We start from the raw sequence: 12,543 nt of genomic DNA, 5'->3' as shown, positions 1-12,543 counted from the left end.
TTTACAGTGAACCGTGTAACTGTATTTATTTATATTTACAGTGGAACGTGTAACTGTATTTATTTATATTTACAGTGGAACGTGTAACTGTATTTATTTATATTTACAGTGGAACGTGTAACTGTATTTATTTATATTTACATTGGAACTTGTAACTATATTTAATTATATTTACAGTGAAACTTGGTCTGTGAGCACATTTAAAAAAAATTTATTTTACCTTGATAAATGAACAAGGTCTTGACATACGAGTAGTACGCATGCGCTTGGTCTACAGAGCGTCACGTGATCACAACTGAGCCAATGGTTTTTCTCTCTCTTGCAGTGCCGGATTGTGGGCACATCACTCATATAACAACATCCATGCACACATGAAGCGTTTACTATAAAATTGTGACGACATGTGTATGTGCGTACCCGTAAAAGCATTTTTTTTGTGTCCAAGTGTAGTGACTGTTCTGTGACTGCAACAACAGCCTCTGTAAATAAAAAGGTTAAAAGGGCTGTAGCAGTGCGGGAAATCGTTCTGTTTAATGACAAGGTAACGTCACATTTCTGTGAAATCCAAAAGCGAATGTCATTCGAGAGGTTCCTGTTCAAAGAAGTTTACTGACAGAGCAGTAATTTCCGTTAGTGTATGTGTGTGTGCGTGAATGTGTAAAAGTTGTCCTACACAATAGTTAATTTGTTTTATTTTTACTTTATATTTTGTTAATTACTATACATTTCTGTAATGAGTATTTTTTGGTTGTAAAACAAATCATCTGGGTTTTCATTATTTCCTATTGGGGAAACTAGTGCTTTGATAAACAAGCACGCTTCTGGAACAAATTTTGCTCGCAATCCAAGGTTTAACTGTATTATTATATTGTAATTTCTTGTTTTGCACTGTTTCAAATTAAAACTTTGTACTGATCTACACTTCACTGCTTAACTGTTCCTGCAGTCCTGCACATCGTTTTTGGGTACTGTGTGTGGTTTGTCCATGCTTGCACTTGCACACTTGAGTGTAGTTTTTAGTACAATTTCTAGTTTGTGTAGTCTTCTGTAGCTTGTTGTAGCACCATGGTCCTGGAGGAACATATATGGTTTTGTGCATTTGGGAGTCATGATGTTAAACAGCCCTTTAGTGTTCCTCTCACCTACAGTATGTACTTCTATAATTACATTTACAGAATTTAATGTACGGAAACAGATGAGGCATTTAAATAATTTAAATGCAGCTTTGTATAATGAAGTGGTTATCTGCATCTCAGACAAGCTCCTCTCAGTCTGGGCATCACTTCCTCTGTCTTGGGGTCATACTCATAGTACTTTTCTTTTTTTCAATTAAGAGACCAAACTCAGGAGATAAGAGGAGTGAGTTTTCTGTATTTTATTTAAGCAGACATTCAATTCAATTCAAAAACACTTTATTTATCCCCAGGGGCAATTTCAGGCACACAAAGTAGTACAGAAAAAATTATAAACCACAAACATTTGTACATCAAGACGTTTAGATGGAATGAGACGGGCCAACATTAATGCAAATAAAACTGTTGTAATGATAATAAAATGGAATTGGCCCGTTGAAAGAAATGAAATGAAAATGAAAAATGAAAAGACATGAGACAGTGAATTACAGCACATGTTGTCTTAGGTAACTATAAGCCGAATCCTAACATTCGTGTTAGGACACTTGCCTAAACAGACATCTTATGGTAAAAAAGATGAAAACCTTGTGGTAACAACTGATGCAGTATGAGTTATGAAACTTTTTTTTTTTTTCTCAATCTGGCACATAACAAACTAAATTAGTCGCAGTAGTACAGCACAGTAACCCAGGCCCTAATGTGGTACGCCACTATATCAGCAGTTTGCAATTCTCAATAACCTTATTTAGAGCTCATAACACTTGGGACTTGTATGCTGGTTCATGTTGTGCTGTAAATGCTGTTGAATCAGTTTATTACAACCTTGCATCCTTCAATAAGCCTGAGCGTGCAAAGCATTCCCGGTAAAAGACAGTAAATACTCCACAAAATTATTTGAACTGTTACTAAATGATAGCCCAAACCTCAGATCTACTTTATTGTCGTTCTGTGACGTGCCACTCTATCAGTTTCACCTCTCCTCATTGCCACTGCTTGGAGACGTGCCAATCCAGGAACAAGAGTTCACACACTTTTTGATCAACAAATTTCCATGACTATCAATAAACATCAATAATTGGTGTGACGACTCTTTGATTTTTAAAATATGGTCTTAAGTACTATTTGTGCTGTTTTATAAGGAAATACTGTTACTTAGTCTTACTGAGCAGAACCAACAGTCCTTCTGAAGACACCTGGTACTTTTTCATGCATGCAAAACTTTGTGGGTTTTTTTTTTTTTATGCGTATGGTCTACATCTCGGACCACACGCAGTTATTGGAGATCTATAAAAAATAAGCAATTTAAACCTTCAACTGCATTTCAATAATGTTTATTGCCAGTTTTTAGTTACTATGTTAAACATGTGTACAGTTTGAACTTCAATGGCCTTGTATATTTCCTTATATTTGTATGGAATACAAACAACAATATACAGTGGGTAAAAAAAGTCTGTGAACCTTTTGAAATTTAATGTTTATTTGCAATAATTTTTCATAAAATTTAAACGCACTAGATTACTGCTATATACAATACATTATTCATTACACATTATCAGAAAAGCATCAGGGTCCAGATAGAACTGTCACTTGGCCCAAATCCAGACTGCGGTCCGCCAATGAGTGATGCCTGATCTACATAATATGCTGATTTTTGTTCGGACCCACAGAGAATTTAATTGTGAGATATTATATATATATATATATATATATATATATATATATATATATATACATTTACCTAAAGGATTATTAGAAACACCTGTTCAATTTATCATTAATGCAATTATCTAATCAACCAATCACATGGCAGTTGCTTCAATGCATTTAGGGGTGTGGTCCTGGTCAAGACAATCTCCTGAACTCCAAACTGAATGTCAGAATGGGAAAGAAAGGTGATTTAAGCAATTTTGAGCGTGGCATGGTTGTTGGTGCCAGACGGGCCGGTCTGAGTATTTCACAATCTGCTCAGTTACTGGTATGTGTTTCACGCACAACCATTTCTAGGTTTTACAAAGAATGGTGTGAAAAGGGAAAAACATCCAGTATGCAGCAGTCCTGTGGGTGAAAATGCCTTGTTGATGCTAGAGGTCAGGGGAGAATGGGCCGACTGATTCAAGCTGATAGAAGAGCAACTTTGACTGAAATAACCACTCGTTACAACCGAGGTATGCAGCAAAGCATTTGTGAAGCCACAACACGCACAACCTTGAGGCGGATGGGCTACAACAGCAGAAGACCCCACCGGGTACCACTCATCTCCACCACAAATAGGAAATAGAGGCTACAATTTGCACAAGCTCACCAAAATTGAACAGTTGAAAACTGGAAAAATGTTGCCTGGTCTGATGAGTCTCGATTTCTGTTGAGACATTCAAATGGTAGAGTCAGAATTTGGCGTAAACAGAATGGGAACATGGATCCATCATGCCTTGTTACCACTGTGCAGGCTGGTGGTGGTGGTGTAATGGTGTGGGGGATGTTTTCTTGGCACACTTTAGGCCCCTTAGTGCCAATTGGGCATCGTTTAAATGCCACAGGCTACCTGAGCATTGTTTCCGACCATGTCTATCCCTTTATGACCACCATGTACCCATCCTCTGATGGCTACTTCCAGCAGGATAATGCACCATGTCACAAAGCTTGAATCATTTCAAATTGGTTTCTTGAACATGACAATGAGTTCACTGTACTAAAATGGCCCCCACAGTCACCAGATCTCAACCCAATAGAGCATCTTTGGGATGTGGTGGAACGGGAGCTTCGTGCCCTGGATGTGCATCTCCATCAACTGCAAGATGCTATCCTATCAATGTGGGCCAACATTTCTAAAGAATGCTTTCAGCACCTTGTTGAATCAATGCCACGTAGAATATATAGAGTATATACAGTATATATATATATATATATATATATATATATATATATATATATATATATATATATATATATATATATATATATATATTTATTTTTTTGCTCTAGAATGCTAATGTTGCAAGAACACTCTGTCTGTTGCCACAACATTATTCATTATGACCACAAGCATAATACTGAGTAAGTCCTTTGACCCCTTGACACCCTTGACCCGTCTAGACATTATTACTCTATTATTATGAAAACTATAGCAGAGGGCAGATCTTGTTCATACAAACCCCCAAAAGTTATAGAATAGCCTTCCAATTAATGTCCAGGACTCAGATATAGCCTCAGCATTTAAGTCTGGGCTAAAAACCTATTTATTTAGCCGAACATTTTTATGAATAGATTTGCCTTAGGTAAAAGAGTCTAGACTCCATATTAACTTAAAGACTTAGGTAAAGGAGCAGATCTGGGGGACTCATGGACACAGAGTATTATGATGAACAGAGTATTATGATGGTATGTTTAGATGCTGTCTTCCCCACTCTCATTGATCACTCAGGTTTGAGAGTTTGGAGGTTTCAGATTTAGAGTCCCTGCTTGCTCTCAGCACTAAATATACATTCACCTTAGACATGTGATTGTAACCATACCTAACTGTTTTCTCTGTCTCTTTCTCTCTCTCTCTCTCTCTCTTTGCATCTGCTCCCAGTGATCCAGACCGCCTCTGCCCTTCAGACCTGTCTGAATCATCTTTGGCATGCATGTGGTGCCTTGGGACGGTTCCACTTGACCATGGAGTCAGCTTGGCACCGTTGCCCTCGGCTTACTCATGAGGGAGGATCTGATCATTTGATCAAAAAGAAATTGAATTGAATTGAATTTACTTGACAACAATCCCAGATACTACAGTATACCAGTCACACTCACTGGTCACACTGGAAAAACAAAACACTACTAATTTACCCATCAGGTCAGAGATTAGCAAATAATTCAGTCATACAACTCAATCACTTCTCTCATTTTACTTCCTAATTTACGATGTTCAGCTGTCACTCATATGATGTGTAATAACCTTAACAAGCTGATCAGTTTACTTGGTGAAGTTGGAGTAGTTTGTCGTTATTTCCTTGCCATAAACCTAAATGTAAATCTCTGATTTGCACTTCTACTTCTATTTTTGCTTTAAACACTCACTCGCACCATCAAACTCGCACTCATTCACTAACTCACTCAACTCTCACTTGTGCTCAAACAGTATTTCACTTTCTTTCTACGCTCACTCAATACCAGCCAAAAAGCTACTCGACGGGTTGTCTGTGTCCCAACCATATGGTTAAACCATTACATTTTCTTCTGTACTTGTGTGTTTTTGAATTAATTTATATTGTTATTATTTTTATCTCTCTCTCTCACACACACAAAAAGCCAAAAGCCAAAAGATATACATGTACAGTCCTAATCAGTAACTGTATCAGTTAATTAAACTTGACTTTATGATTCTAGCTCTTACAGATAGAAGGCTACAGGGAGTACTGTATTAGAGATACGTAAAGACTGAACAATAAAAGCTTGGACAACAATAAAATCTACCCTGTCTTCTTCTTTGTCTTTCGGCTGTTCCCTTTCAGGGGTCGCCACCGCGAATCATCTGCCTCCATCTTACCCTATCCTCTGCATCCTCTTCTCTCACACCAACTAACTTCATGTCCTCTCTCACTGCATCCATAAATCTCCTCTTTGGTCTTCCTCTAGACCTCCTGCCTGGCAGTTCCAACCTCAGCATCCTTCTACCGATATATTCACAATCTGTCCTTTGAACATGTCCAAACCACCTCAATCTGGCCTCTCTGACTTTATCTCCAAAACATCTAACATGGGTTGTCCCTCTGATAAACACATTCTTGATCCTATCCATCCTTGTCACTCCCAAGGAGAACCTCAACATCTTCAGCTCTGCTACCTCCAACTCTGCCTCCTGTCTTTTCTTCAGCGCCACTGTCTCTAAGCCGTAAAGCATTGCTGGTCTCACCACTGTCCTGTACACCTTTCCTTTAATTCTAGCTGATACTCTTTTATCGCACAACACACCTGACACTTTTCTCCACCCATTCCAACCTGCCTGTACCCGCCTCTTCACCTCCTTTGAACACTCTCCGTTGCTCTGGACCGTTGACCCTAAGTACTTAAAATCCTGCACCTTCTTTACCTCTGCTCCCTGTAGCCTCACCGATCCTCCTGGGTCCCTCTCATTTACACACAGGTAATCCGTCTTGCTGTGGCTAACCTTCATTCCTCTGCTTTCCAGAGCATACCTCCACCTCTCCAAATTTTCCTCCACCTGTTCCCTGCTCTCTGCCTAGCATACAAGTCCTCATATGCTCTTTGTTTGGCCTTTGCCACCTCTACCTACACCTTACGTTGCTTTTCCCTGTACTCCTGTCTACTCTCTTCAGTCCTCTCAGTGTCCCACTTCTTCTTAGCTAGCCTCTTGTAGCCCCTGTATCACCAAGTACCCTCCTACCTGTCTCCCTGATCACATTGGCTGTTGTTGTCCAGTCAACTAAAAGCACCTCCTGACCACCCATAGCCTGTCTCAACTCCTTCCTAAAGACTACACAACATTCTTCCTTTCTCAGCTTCCACTACTTTGTCCTCTGCTCTGCTTTTGTACTCTTCACCTTGCTCACCACCAGGGTTATTTTACACACCACCATTCTGTGTTGTCTGGCTGCACTCTCCCCTACCAACACTTTGCAGTCACTGATCTCTTTTAGATTACAACGTCGACACAAGATGTAGTCGACCTGACAATTTCCAGCTTCGGACTCATCACCCTATCTGATACTCTCTTCACCTCTAGAACATTCCTTACAAACTCCTCTTTCAGAATAACTCCTACTCCATTTCTTTTCCTATTCACACCATGGTTAAACAATTTGAACCCTGATCCTAAGCTTTTAGCCTTGCTACCTTTCCACCTGGTCTCCTGGACACAGTAAATCCACCTTTCTTCTCTGCATCATATCAACCAACTCTCTTGCCTTCCCTGTCATAGTCCCAACATTCAAAGTTCCTACTATCACTCCTAAACGCTTGCCTTTCCTCTTGTCTCTCTGCTTTCGGACACGCCTTCCTCCTCTCCTTCGACCAACAGTAGCCCAATTTCCACTGGCACCCTGTAGGTCAACAACACCAGTGGTGGTCGTTGTTAACCCGAGCCACGACCGATCCGGTATGGGAATAATCAATAAAATCTACCCTGTAAACTATGTAAATAATTAAAAACTACCTAATAAACTCTGCAGCATTTACCTTATGCTGATAAGAAATTATTAATATTATTATTATTATTATTATTATTAATAAAAATAATAGTAACTAAAGCATGTAATCATAAAGTATTGCAGTGTCCAAAAAGCATTCAATTTATGTATTTTAAACAGATAATTCACTTTAAGGATTCTAAAATAGGGTAAAGCCCTTTTTTTTTTTTACAAGCAAGTTGAAAGTTAGACTGCATAAGATTTTATTTATTCATTTATTTTTTACTTGAGTGTTATAATTTCTTTGGTTGAAAAAAGAGAATTGTTTTATTGTGATCTCAATTTTATTCACATTTTGGCAAGAATTGTTTAGCCCTAATGGTACATGCCAAAGTACTGTAACATCAAAATTAATGCCGGAATCCAAGTTTTCCCAGCACAACACTGATCACACATCCTGACTGGCTGTAGCTACTCAGTTCCAACATTCAACTTCAGGGAGAAAATGTTAACTTGCTGCCTATTATATCCCACCAACTTTCAGGTTCCAGTGTAACGAGATTATCAAGGTTATTCCCATTTCAGCTGTCAGTGGTCATATTGTACTGAAACTTGCCTTTCTTTGCAACAAGTTGTTCAACATACTAGCAAGATGTCACTTCTTTAATGCTGAGCTCACAGGAACTGACCAATTATTTTGTGTGTGTGTGTGTGTGTGTGTGTATGTTGGGGGGGGTTTAGGTGTTTCAATTAGCCACCTTATCCTTAGTGAAGGGTAATCTTAATACTTTAGTCTACCAAGACATCTTGGATATTGCTATGCTTTCAACTTCATGGCAACTGATTGGGGAAGACCCTTTCTATTCCAGCATGACTGTCCCCAGTGCGCAAAGCAAATACTATAGAGACATGGTTTGATGAGTTTGATGTAGAAGAATTTGACTGGCCCGAAGACAGAGCCTTGACCTCAAACCTTTGGGATGAACTGTAATGGAGATTGCCAGTCAGGCCTTCTCATCCAACACCAGTGCCTGACCTCATAAATGCTCTTCAGAATTAATGAGCACAAATTCCCACAGAAACACTTCAAAATCTTGTGGACAGCCTTCCAAGAAGAGTGGAAGCTGTTATAGCTGCAAAAGGGGACCAACTTCATATTGAATATGTGTATACGTGTATATGGATTTGGATACAATGTTAATGCAGGTTTGGCCAAATCACTCATCGTCCATGTCGCTTTTATCCTGTATAATACAGGGTTGCGAGGAGCCAGGAGCGTATCCGAGGGCATGAGGAGGTACACCTGGGACAGCGTGCCAATCCATCACAGGGCGAACACACACATACACACACTCACACCCTCATTTACACACTAAAATAATTTACCTATTAATTTAGGCTAACCTGCATGTCTTTGGATTGTGGGAGGACACCGGAGTGCCCAGAGGAAACCCAGATGTAATTAAAGTGATTAAAGGCTTTAGGAAAAACCCTGCATTAATCACCACTAGAGTATGTACTGGACTTATATATGAATCTTTGCATAAGCACACATCATAAACCGGATGACTTTGTAATCAAAGCGACTTGAATACAATGTATAAACGCAGCTGTAAGATGAAAGCGAGGTGTCTGATGTGTCTTTGTCCTACCTTAGTGAGCTGTGCTATCTTCTTACACATCCTGGTGTGCATTTGATAATCATACAGCTCCTCTTCAGTGCTCGAGAAGTCTGCGGCGGTCCCGTTACACGCATTCGGCGGCAGGTTCATCTTTCCCGAGCTTGACGTCACAACCGTGGAGCCGCGTCTCGCTTTAAAACCTGCAGATGAATCCTGTGATCACGGAGAGCTGTTTTGACCGAAGAATACGCTCATCCAGCGAATATAGCGAACCACGTTCTCTGACAGCCTGTCCGCTGGTTGACCCGGTACCCGTCAAATCACTGTCTCTTACTATTGGCTGCACGTCCACAGACGCGGCTTGTCACAGCCCCACCCTGCTGAACACAACACGCAGCGTCGGCATGCGCGCCGAGCCGGGCGCCGGGGCTCACAAGCCGCTGACGCCGTGACTGACTGTATGGAAGGCCAAAAATCTGCCTCGAGACTATATTGATTAAATAAGGGGGGGGTCTGTACATTGGTCAGAACTCGCTTTCTCAATGATATCTTTAGGTTTCATACATTTAAGGAAACCAGAAACCAGTCTAAGAAGAAATTTCTGTGTGTTTGTCTCAGCATCATCACACAAAACTGACTGGACGGAACTGAATCAAACTTTTGCAGTATTTAGATACACAACAAACATTTGGACGTTTGATGACCGTTAAAATGACGTTGTTTCGACACGTCCCGTCATGGATGTAAAATAGTTCCAAAAAGAAAAGTTAAACGGATGTGTTATCGGATTCACAACAGCCGTCATCAACGGTCACCAAACGTCCAAACGTTTGCTTGGAGGGTATTTACTGAACACCGTGTAGCTAACAGTCAGAGTAACAGCTATACATGCAGCCACACACAACTGTAGATGTGTATCTAAATCGAAATGTTTTTACCAATTAATGCATTAATAAGCTAATTGCTCAAACACCTGCACCAATAGTTATTAATTGGAAAACATTTAAACTAAGCATTTTTATCGGGATTAGTTCATATTTTCACAGCTCTGTGGTTTAGTGGTCAGCACTGTCGCCTTGCACCTCCAGGGGCTGGGTTTGATTCCCGTGAGGTTGCATGTTCTTGGTGGGTTTCCTCCGGGTACTCTGGCTTTCTCCCACAAGCCAAAGACATGCAGATGTAACTAACTGTTGTTTCCAAATTTCCTGTAGTAATACATTTAATAATACATTTAATTTATAATGCAGTTTATATTTGAAGCAAATCTCAAAGTGCTACAAATTAATTCGACTCAAAAGCTCTGATAAAAAGATACGTTTTAAGACCAGATTTAAAAGCATCTGAGGCGTCCTCAGATACTCAGAGAGAGCATTCCACAGTCTAGGTGCAGCTGTAGTGTGGGTATATTTGTGTGTGTGTGTGTGTGTGCCCTGTGATGGATTGACACCCTGTTCAGGATGTACCCCCCTCACAGCAGTCTCCTAGCATAGGCTCCAGTGCCCCACAACCCTGTAGACAGGAATAAGCAGTATTGATGATGAGTAAGTCTGTAAGCGTTAAATAATAACGAAGTGGTATAAGTGAATTTTAACACGCTGGAGTAATTTTTTGACAAACTCAATCTTTATCTGGTCTACTTTCTCATCCGTGAATCCCTCTTCAATTACCGAACAGGGTGTGTATTTGACTGACGACAAAAGAAGTTCAAGTTAGTGTGAATAACGAGTCAAAATAAACTTTTCTATATCCTCCCTTTCCTATTGATTGTAATAAGAGAAATAACAGTAGATTTAAAATCTTAACTAAACCTAAAATACAACCTAAAATAAAAATATCACTGATTACATTAAAGCTGATTAGCTTATTTTTAGCTTTAACCTTTTAACTATTTTTTACAAACTCTTTTCCTATCAACGACAGGTACTTCAGCTAGTCAGGTATATTTCTCTCATCTTTGCATCTTGACACATCGTACACTCATGGTCAGGGTAAATATTGATGAAATAATATATTTTTTGTTGTATTTATAAGTTAATTTTTAAACAGTTGGTTTACTTTTCATTATTTATGCATGACATCAGCAAAAAAGAGGGTGAATAATTAAACAAAAATGATGTTAAAACATCAAAAACAAAATAATTTAAAATAAGGAATGAAAGTTGCAGTGAAACTTTTTTTTTACTTTCATGTGAGTATTTTTGGATGGATACTTTTGCTTTGATCTGAGCAAGACTTTGATACTATAAGGGTTTTTCAAATTGGCTTGGACCTTCATTCACACCTGGTTACAGTATGTCATACACAGACATACAACCTTCTTTAAAACATCTGTTTTATATTCTACTTTATATAAAGTCTACTTTATATAAATTTGAAAATTTGAATTTGAAGTCTTATATTTTACAAATTCATTTTTGAAAAAGTCCTGAACACACTGTCTATTACTTTACTTTACACTACTTTCAGATTACCATAGAAGATCCCTTGATGGGAGCAGCCCGTCAAACAACATACAAATGTGTGTATATATATATATATATATATATATATATATACAGTACATGTTTACTCATTTAAAAAAGAAGAATTAATACATACTTTACTGATGAACTCAGACATATTGACTGGATGTTACCTGATGAACTTCAATGTCAAGAGTAGGAGTACCAAGTTGAGGGGCATTGCTTTGGATGTTCTTTGTCAGAGGTAAGGAATTATTGTACGTTACATCATGTTTCTAGTCATGTGCAGCAGAAGCGAAATTTCTCAGTATGTATATCTCAGTACTGGTTGCAGTAGGGTACTAAAAGACCAGGATGCATTTCCAAGCACTTGTGACCCTTTTGTCAAACCACTTGATAGCTTTACATAAGGGTGGCAACTGTTACTGCAATTTAAGCTGCCCATACCCCTCCCATTTGCACACATACTCTCTCTCTCTCACACACACACACACACACACACACACACTTACCCAGCCATACTTTTGAAGTAATTACAGTAATAGAATTATAAATAGAGCTCATTATTGTTAATAAAGGTTTGGAGACCTTCTAATTCCATGGTCTTACCTTATTCTTCTACATTGTAAAACAATGCTAAAGGCATCAAAAATACGCAATAATCTCCTCTGAACAGTTGGTATTGTGTTCATAATAACGACTCTAATCTGAGGTGCTGGTTGTTAATTTGTGATTTCTGAGGCTGGTTACTCTAAATGAACTTCTCTGCAGCAGAGGTAAGTTTTGGTCTTGGTTTCCTGGGAAGGTCTTCATGAGAGACAGTTTCATCATGGGGCTTAAATGCAATTGCACGATACTGTTCTTGCAAGAGCTACTTAGAGTCTTAAAATAATAAAGTTATTGTGTTATTTTATAGTTTTGAAATCTCTAGTATTATACTAAAATGTTCAGGCCACTGTTTTAGTGGATACTGCAATCAAGTTCATACTAATATGGATGTTTGTTCATCTAACCCAGCAAAAATATTAAAGTTATAAATGATTCTGTTAAAGTTCTAGCTGAAAGCCAGCTTAGATCATGCATTCTAGCATTGCACTATATTCCTCACCTCTATGTAATAGATGACAGTATGTCACTGGAATAGAAAATGACACTGAAGTATTTAACCCAGGAGTCATTTTGGTGTTTTGTATGACATTCT

The 12,543-nt window shown here is 38.8% G+C and overlaps 1 protein-coding gene across 4 annotated transcripts in view; it reads right to left on the bottom strand.

The window, feature by feature from the left end:
- fam184b (family with sequence similarity 184 member B) overlaps positions 1-9,215 on the bottom strand; it is a 50,250-nt gene extending 41,035 nt beyond the window's left edge. For 3 of the 4 annotated variants that reach the window (XM_053479897.1, XM_053479898.1, XM_053479900.1), the window contains exon 1: positions 8,911-9,215. In XM_053479897.1, the coding sequence (XP_053335872.1) occupies positions 8,911-9,030 (120 nt within the window). In that variant the 5' untranslated portion in view covers positions 9,031-9,215. The remainder of the gene's footprint in view (positions 1-8,910) is intronic. The other variant, XM_053479899.1, reaches the window with a different exon arrangement.
- Between the last annotated feature and the right edge of the window lie 3,328 nt (positions 9,216-12,543).

The sequence above is a fragment of the Clarias gariepinus genome, chromosome 20, assembly GCF_024256425.1.
Source record: "Clarias gariepinus isolate MV-2021 ecotype Netherlands chromosome 20, CGAR_prim_01v2, whole genome shotgun sequence".
Classification (NCBI taxonomy): domain Eukaryota; kingdom Metazoa; phylum Chordata; class Actinopteri; order Siluriformes; family Clariidae; genus Clarias; species Clarias gariepinus.
This window is presented reverse-complemented; position numbering and strand designations above follow the sequence as displayed.